This window comes from Palaemon carinicauda, chromosome 30, assembly GCF_036898095.1.
Source record: "Palaemon carinicauda isolate YSFRI2023 chromosome 30, ASM3689809v2, whole genome shotgun sequence".
NCBI classification, from domain to species: domain Eukaryota; kingdom Metazoa; phylum Arthropoda; class Malacostraca; order Decapoda; family Palaemonidae; genus Palaemon; species Palaemon carinicauda.
The window spans coordinates 56,599,585-56,609,584 of record NC_090754.1 but is presented as its reverse complement, the minus strand read 5'-3'; the positions used below and the strand labels follow the sequence as shown (position 1 = coordinate 56,609,584).

General features: G+C 32.9%; 1 protein-coding gene across 1 annotated transcript; it reads left to right on the top strand.

The window, feature by feature from the left end:
* The first annotated feature begins 212 nt into the window (after positions 1-212).
* Positions 213-737, top strand: LOC137623549 (clumping factor A-like). Its single transcript, XM_068354381.1, has one exon. It carries the CDS (start codon positions 213-215, stop codon positions 735-737), a length of 525 nt encoding a protein of 174 aa, XP_068210482.1.
* Positions 738-10,000: the final 9,263 nt, after the last annotated feature.

The window sequence follows — 10,000 nt, the reverse complement described above, 5'->3', positions numbered from 1 at the left end:
TGTTAAGCAATAAATATTTTAGGAAAATAACATAAATCGCATATTGAAATCGGCTTATAATATTCAACCGGGACTTTCCCCAAGGTCAAGGCAACAGATGGGGTGGTGGATTTGAAATGTATTTCAGGGAGGAAACCGCTCTCCATATATGGAAATCATATATCAGAAGCTTCATCATCATTAGGAGCTAGAATAACTTCAACCCTTGGTATATGGAAGCCGATTTCACGATAACTCAGACCCCTGCGAGGACAAAACTGCTAATATCAGCTATGACTATGACAGCTATGACAAGGAGGAGAATAACAACAAGAACAATGTCGCCGCCACTGACGCTGACAAGAACACCGGCGCCGTCACTGACGCCGACCAGTCGGAACACTGTCACCAACACTGACGCTTACAAGAACACCGTCGCCGCCACTGACGCCGACAAGAACACCGTCGCCGCCACTGACGTCGACAAGAACACCGTCGCTGACACTGACGCCGACAAAAACACCGTCGACGCCACTGATTACGACAATAACAATGTCGCCGCCACTACCACCGACAAGAACACCGTCGCCGCCACTGACGCCGACAAGAACACCGTCCCTGCCACTGACACCGACAAGAACAATGTCGTCGCCACTGACGCCGACAAGAACACCGTCCCCGCCACTGACGCCGACAAGAACAATGTCTCCGCCTCTGACGGCAACAAGAACACCGTCGCCGACACTGACGCCAACTAGGCGGCGACTCGATGTCAGCTATGATGATGTCAGCTATGACGACGACGAGAAAAACGACAAGAACAATGTTGCCAACAATAACGCCGACCAGTCGGAACACTGTCGCCGATCAGTCGGAACAACGTCGCAGACACTGACGCCGACCAATCACCAAACCCACCCCGACGGTGTGAATACTGTAAATGAAGTACTGAAATCTTCATAGTATATTATGCTGTTTGTATGAAATATAAATCCTATCTCTCTATAAAATATAAACGCATGCATAAGGGTTTTATGACAATCATTATCAAACGTATTGAATTTTTAATATAACATTTAAAAAATAGCAATTGTTAGATTGAAAACAGCTAAAGATTCAATCCGTGAATTGATGGAGAACCCGGTCACCACCCGGTGACCAGGGACTGAAAAACGTAATGTGTTTCACTGTAAAATCTCATATTACGAGAATTAATAAAGATATTGTCTGGTAAAAAAGGATGGTATAAGATTCGTCTTGAAAGGGAGTAATGTCTTTGATGAATTCAGCAATTGGCACCTTCGCTGAATTCAAGCACTGAAGAAATGGAATAAGGAGGACGAAAGAAGAAGAATGGAGTTGGGAGAGGAGAAGGCAGGAATTCATGAAGGGAAATAAGAGAAGGATGGAAAAAAAAGCTAAAATGGATGCAGGGCATAGAAAAGTAAGAAGGGAAATAAGAGAAAGTGGGTGAAAGGAGAATGAAATAAATGTAGACATAGAAAAGTAAAAGGTAAACAAGAAAAAGGGTAAAAAAGATGAAATAGGTGCATGACATAGAAAAGTAAGAAAGAAAATTAGAGAAAGGGGATGAAAGAAAGAGGAAATAGATGTAGGACATAGAAAAGTAAGAAGAAAAACAAGGAAAATGGTAAAAAAGAGAAAATAGATGCAAGTCAGCAAAGTAAGAGGAAATAAGAGAGAGGGGGTAAAAGAAAGATGAAATAGATGTAAGTCAGATAAGTAAGAAGTGAAATAAAAGAAAGATGAAATAGATGCAAGTCAGCAAAGTAAGAAGTGAAATAAGAGAGAGGGGGGTAAAAGAAAGATGAAATAGATGCAAGACAGAAAAGTAAGAAGGGAAATAAGAGAAAGGGGGCTATAGAAAGATAAAATAGATGTAAGGGAAATTAGAGAAATGGGTGAAATAAAGATCAAACGGATACAGAAGAATGAAAAGTATGAAGGAAAATAGGAGCTAAGAGTGAAAAAAAGATAAAGTAGATACAAGAAATAGAAATGGATGAAGGGATATAAGAGATGGAATGCAGGTCATAGGAAAGTAATAATAAAACAAGAGAAAGGTGTTAAAAATAGGAAATGTATGCAGGAAAGAGGAAACAAAGAAGATAAATCGAAGAAAGAGGTAAAAGAAATATGATATAGTTGTAGAAAAGTAAGAAAAATAAGGTAAATATGATGAATTATTATTATTATTATTATTATTATTATTATTATTATTATTATTATTATTATTATTATTATTATTATTATTATTATTATTATTATTATTATTATTATTACTGGCTAAGCTACAACCCTAGTTGGAAAAGCAGGAGGAAAAGCAAAGGAATTCTTAATATGAAATAAATAAATAGGCTGACATAAAAAACGAAATAGAATTAGAACAATGCAGAAATAATTTATAAAGCGAATAGAATAAATATGGCAAAGTAAAGAACTGAAAGTAATTTGGAAAAGAAAAGATTTTAAGCGAATGGAATAATTATGGCAAAATAAAGAAGAACTGAAAGTAATTTGGAAAACAAAAGATTTTAAGCGAATGGAATAAATATGGCAAAGTAAAGAACTGAAAGTAATTTGGAAAACAAAAGATTTTAAGAGAATGGAATAAATATTGCAAAACAAAGAAGAAAAGATGTTAAGCGAATGGAATAAATATGGCAAAGTAAACAAAGAACTTGAAGTGATTTGGAAAACAAAAGATTTTAAGCGAATGAAATAAATATGACAAAGTAAAAAACTGAAAGCAATTTTGAAAACAAAACAAAGGTTTTTATGAACTCAAATAAAAGAATGAAGCAAAAACGAAGGCGAACGAGAGGAAGAAAAATAAAATTGAAAACGCAGAGGGAAGAGTCGGCCTCAAACTTTAATCCAGTATTCCAGGTTCCAGGAGGAAGGGGAATAGACGAATTACATTGCGAATTGCGTATAAAATTGATTCTGTTCCAGGATGGAGGCTGTGAATAAAATGGCCTGAAGTGGATGTATACAAAGGAAGTATTGCTTCTCTCTTGGTATTATTATTATTATTATTATTATTATTATTATTATTATTATTATTATTATTATTATTATTATTATTATTATTATTATTATTATTATTATTATTATTATTATTAAATTGATTCTGTTCCAGGATGGAGGCTGTGAATAAAATGGACTGAAGTGGATGTATACAAAGGAAATATTGCTTCTCTCTTAGTATTATTATTATTATTATTATTATTATTATTATTATTATTATTATTATTAAATTGATTCTGTTCCAGGATGGAGGCTGTGAATGAAATGGCCTGAAGTGGATGTATACAAAGGAAGTAATGCTTCTCTCTTAGTATTATTATTATTATTATTATTATTATTATTATTATTATTATTATTATTATTATTATTATTATTATTATTATTATTATTATTATTAAATTGATTCTGTTCCAGGATGGAGGCTGTGAATAAAATTGCCTGAAGTGGATGTATACAAAGGAAGTAATGCTTCTCTATTATTATTATTATTATTATTATTATTATTATTATTATTATTATTATTATTATTATTATTATTATTATTATTAAATTGATTCTGTTCCAGGATGGAGGCTGTGAATAAAATGGCCTGAAGTGGATGTATACAAAGGAAGTAATGCTTCTCTCTTATTATTATTATTATTATTATTATTATTATTATTATTATTATTATTATTATTATTATTATTATTATTTCCTTTCCTCACTGGGTTATTTTCTCTGTTAGAGCCCCTGGGATTATAGTATCCTGCTTTTCCAGCTAGGGGTGTAGCTTAGCAAGTAGTATTAGTAATAATAATAATAATAATAATAATAATAATAATAATAATATTAATATCAAAAATAATAAAAATAATAAAAATGATAAAAATAATAATAAATAATAATGACGATGATGATGATGATGAAGATGATATTATTATTATTATTATTATTATTATTATTATTATTATTATTATTGTTGTTGTTGTTGTTGTTGTTTCCTTCACTCAATGGGTTATTTTCCCTGTTGGAGCCCCTGGGCTTATAGCATCCTGCTTTTCCAACTAGGGTTGTAGCTTAGCAAGTAGTAGTAGTAGTAGTAGTAGTAGTAGTAGTAGTAGTAGTAGTAGTAGTAGTAGTAGTAGTAGTAGTAGTAGTAGTAATAATAATAATTATTATTATTATTATTATTATTATTATTATTATTATTATTATTATTATTATTATCACCTAAGCTACAACCCTAGAAGGAAAAGCAGGATGCTGTAAGCCCAAAAGGAGAAAAAGAGCCTAGTGAGGAAAAGGAAATAAGGAAATAAATAAACTATAAGAGAAGTAATAAACAATTAAAGTAAAATATCTTAAGAACAGTAACACCCAACAGGGGAAAATAGCCCAAGGAGGAAAGGGAGTAAGGAAATAAAAAAAAAAACTACAAGAGAAGTAATGAACAATTATATTAAAAAAGTAAAATATCTTAAGACCAGTAACAACATTAAAATAAATCTTTCATTTATAAAATATAGAAGCTTCAAAAATGGGGAAAGTGAAATAAGAGAGAATAGTGTTCCCAAAGAGTATTTAAGTCTATTTCTCTTTCCTTGTTCGTGCATTAATGCAATTGTTTGTTTCAATGAAAAAAAATACTTTAAAGTAGGGTACCTATGTTGGAGGCAAATGAATTAAATATCTTGTAATTTTTGTTTTTTAATTACAAAGGGAATCTATGATAGCAATCGATAATTAATTACAGTCTCTCTCTCTCTCTCTCTCTCTCTCTCTCTCTCTCTCTCTCTCTCTCTCTCTCTCTCTCTCTCCATTGGAATGAAAAATAGATAATTAGGTTTCCAATACTCTAATTGATATGGATTTTAGTGAGATCCATATTAATTCTAATCTCTCTCTCTCTCTCTCTCTCTCTCTCTCTCTCTCTCTCTCTCTCTCTCTCTCTCTCTCTCTCTCTCTCTCTCTCTCTCTACTACTATACATAAGAATGAGCAAATAAAAACATTTAGCAATTTCTCCAAACTAATTCATAGTAAGGGCTTATAGCATCCTGCTTTACCAACTAAGGTTATAGCTTAGCAAGTAGTAGTAGTAGTAATAGTAGTAGTAGTAGTAGTAATAATAATAATAATAATAATAATAATAATAATAATAATAATAGATGAATCGTCCTGGCTTTGCAAGGACCCAGCAAAGAGTTCGTACCATCACGCATACCTTGCAATCTCCCCCCCCTACCCCCCCCCCACACACACACATCCCACGTCATCCATCTGGTAGTTTAATCCACCCGCAAGTCATCCATCACACTCTGGTCTCTTTGGATGCTCGGATGATTAAAGACAACGAGGCACTTACCAATGTTTATTTCGCGTCCCTTGACCTCATCGCCTGAGAGTCAATGGTGATGTATTTTTTATAGAGGCGTGCGACGCTAGCGCCATCTATTGGCTGGTCTCATAAGTTCTGTGGTGTTTGTGGTGTTATGGTCGAAGGTCTTTCTAAATTAGTTTTTAGCTTGACAATATAATTGTGGGTAAATGCGTCTTTAATGTCATTCGTTTATTTATGCAAATGATTTGGTGATGCAAAACATTAGATATATGTATATATATATATATATATATATATATATATATATATTATATATATTCATTTATATATATATATATATATATATATATATATATATATATATTCATTTATATATATATATATATACATTTATTTATTTATATATATATATATATATATATATATATATATATATATATATATATATTTATATATATATATATATATATATAATATATATATATATAAAAATATATATAACAACAAATGCATCCGTATCTTGCAAATTGCAGGACAATGCCCCATAACTAGTTGGTTACTTGATACACCTATAATCTAGCAACGTTTCTTATAATTTCTCTAGTATATAATACGATCATCGGATCTGACTTGCCCAAAAGAATTCCCATGAGAGAGAGAGAGAGAGAGAGAGAGAGAGAGAGAGAGAGAGAGAGAGAGAGAGAGAGAGACTTAAGACAAGAGTACAAATTAAAGCATAAATCCAGACGAATGAAGAAAGTAAAGCTATTGCAACGTTTTTGTCGAGATAAATTCATCTATGTGTTAGGGATGCTGCAAGAACGTTTGCTGGTTCAGTTGTTAACAAAAACGTCAGCTTGTTCAGCTGTGGCCAAAACATTTGCTGGTTAAATTGTTGCCAAAAACGTCAGCTTCTTCAGCTGTGGCCAAAACGTTTGCTGGTTCAGTTGTCGCCAAAAACGTCAGCTTGTTCAGCTGTGGCCAAAACGTTTGCTGGTTAAGTTGTTGCCGACACGTTAGCTGATAAAGTTGTCTCCAAAAAGACTGCAAGTTCAATTATCGTCAAAACGTCTGAATGTTCAGTTTTCACTAAAACGTTAACTGGTACAGTTGTCGACGAAATATATGATGGTTCAGATATCAAAACGGTACATAAATGGCCCTAGATAATCGGGTGAGAAGATGGTCCAATATGGCATAGTTGTCACAGAAGAAAGCTGAGCATTGATAATCATAAACAAAAAAAATATATTGAATTTGTTAAAAGATATAAAAAAAATACCATAATTAAAAACCTCTTTTCACGAAGGAAAAGATAAAACTCGTCTCACTTCGAAAAACAAAACACAAAACAAAGTGAGTCCCTTCTGCACAATATGCCAATAAAGGCCCCACCTACATTGCACCATTGCGCAACGAAAATCTGGAAATGGCGCAGCCCTGCTCCATCTAATAATATCTACAGATGACAACACAATGGTGCGTGGAACATCAACACTGCCTTGATAGACAACTCGATTTTATCTCCTGAAAGAAGCGGACGATATATTGATTGGATTCAAGACCAATGACACACACACACACTCTCTCTCTCTCTCTCTCTCTCTCTCTCTCTCTCTCTCTCTCTCTCTCTCGATTGTACGTAGATAAAGAAAAGTCATGGTTTTGCTCATATCATTTTTTTGGTTCCGTAATTCCGTCATTGACTTCATGAGAATAATAATAATAATAATAATAATAATAATAATAATAATAATAATAATAATAATAATAATAATAATAATAATAATACCAACAACATTAAAAATTATATCAATAATAATAATAATAATAATAATAATAATAATAATAATAATAATAATAATAATAATAAAAATAATAATAATAAAAATAATAATAATACCAACAACAACAAAAATTATATCAATAATAATAATAATAATAATAATAATAATAATAATAATAATAATAATAATAATAACGTACGAATGATCCCATATTTCTCAGAAATATTTACTTGAAATATTCCTAAAAAATATATAAAGTCACATTTCCTAAAATATTCGGGTTTAAAAGCCTATTTTGAAGGACGAAAAGTCTCCTTTAATAGTTTAAAAGTCCCTTTTCTACGTTTTCAAGTCAATTGAAAAGGTTCTAGAGCCAATTTTGATAAGAAACTTTTAAATATGTTCAAGAATGTTACTAGGAAAATACATTATGAGAATCTCTTTTCTTACATCTAAATCGACTTTCTTCATACATGTTTTTTATACATTTCATACATAAAAATCAATAAAGGGAATGATGCTTAACTAAGTTTGATTTTCATATCATAAAATATTATTATTCCAAAAAATCACAATGATTTTAAGCCATATGAAACGAAGGACAATTTCATACATTTTCCCATACATTTCATACATAAAAATCGATAAATGTAGTGATTCTCAACTAGATTTTATTTTCTATACCATAAAGCAATATTAGAAGAAAACAATTTTTGACGAACCTAATAATTTTCATCAGATAAAAAAGAAACTATAAGAGAGATTACTCGAGTGCCATAATTAGATGAGATCATGGTGAGGGGTAGATGGAGATGGTTTTGGCATGCTCTTCGCACTCCCCAAAAGAGATTAGCTCACCAGACTTTCAAATGGGCTCCATAAGACACAAGAAGAGTTGAAAGATACAGACCTACATGGCTGAGAACTATGAAGCGTGACGTGGGAGATGACGATTGAAGAATTATTGAATTATTAAACTAAAAGCTCAAGATAGAGACGACTGGAGAAATCTAACAGAGGCCGTTGGGGTCAATAGGCGTAGGAGGAGATGATGATGAAATAAGAATGAAGTCACTCTTCTCTTTACCTCACTGAAAAACATCCACAAAATATCAGTGACTTGACACAGAATATACAAAAAGGGATGGAGTTTGCAAGAAGAGCTGAAAAGTCCATTAGCCTCTTAGGGAATATTTTCTTTCCCTAACAGAAGAATATTCTCAATCACGCGAGCACTTCCCAACTGGTAAACAAACATATTAGCGAACATATTGACAAACATATTAGCAGAGACACCTGACAAAAAGTTGCTAAGTTAAGCTGTGCAAAAATTTCAGCAAAAAATTCCCAAATCTATCTAAAATTCATTGCATAGTAATCAGAGTTTCAAAGGCCATTCATGAATGGCAGAGGCAAGGGACAGTGGCATTGCCCTATCGAGCAGGACAGGGCCCTAGAGACTAACCATGCTGACCATATATATATATATATATATATATATATATATATATATATATATATATATATATATATGATTAGCACCCAAGCCCCCTCTCCACCCAAGCTAGGACCAAGGGGGCTAGGCAATGGCTGCTGATGACTCAGCAGATAGACCTATAGGCCGTACCAAATCCCCCATCTTTAACTCACAAGGATGGTGAGGTTGCACCGACCAAAGGAACTATCGTGTTTGAGCAGGACTTGAACCCCAGTCTTGCGTTCACCAGTCAGGGACGTTACCACATCGGCCACCACAACCTTAAATGTGTGAAAAAGAAATGGACACAGGCAGGAATATGCTGGAAATGATGGACATAAAGAAATGGACATTAAGAAATGGACATGGGCAGGACATAAAATGGGATGACAGATAACTGACATACATATAGAATATCAGAATGGGTCCCTACAGATTACAAAAGAAGCAGAGGAAAGAAGAGAAGACGATAGATTGACGAGATAAGAAATATTGCTGGTAAAGACTGGCATAGAAAGACCATTAACAGACGGGAGCAGGAGGACATGTCTTTGGCCTTTGTTCTGTTGTGGACAAGTAACGGATGATGATAATGATAATGATAATGATAATGATAATACTGATGCTTATGATGATAAAGGTTAAAGGTGTCTGGTTTCAGTTCCAGTTCAATCAGAATAGATGCTCACCAGAACGTCAGCCGGGCAAGCCCAACCCCCCACTGTGGTGCCCTACCACAGCAGTAGCCTCCCCAGTAAACAGCTTAAACTCACGGCCCTGGGCGGGGATTGATCTCTTGCCACGCGAATGCTAGGCAAACACGTTACCGCTGTACTAGCCAGGATGATAATGATGATGATGACAGAGTTTCTGTTTATTATTATTATTATTATTATTATTATTATTATTACTTGCTAAGCTACAACCCTAGTTGGAAAAGAAGGTTGCTATAAGCCCAGGGGCCCCAACAGGGAAAATAGCCCAGTGAGGAAAGGAAAAAAGGAAAAATAAAATATTTTAAGAAGAATAACAAGTTTAAAGTAAATATTTCCCATAAAAACTATAAAAAACTTTAACAAAACAAGAGGAAGAGAAATTAGATAAAACAGCCTGCTCGAGTGTACCCTCAAGCAAGAGAACTCTAACCCAACACAGTGGAAGAACATGATACATAGGCTATGGCATTACCCAAGACTAGAGAACAATGGTTTGATTTTGGAGTGTCCTTCTCCTAGAAGAGATGCTTACTATAACTACCATATATATATATATATATATATATATATATATATATATATATATATATATATATATAAATATATATATACATATATATACATATACATATATATATATATATATATATATATATATATATATATAT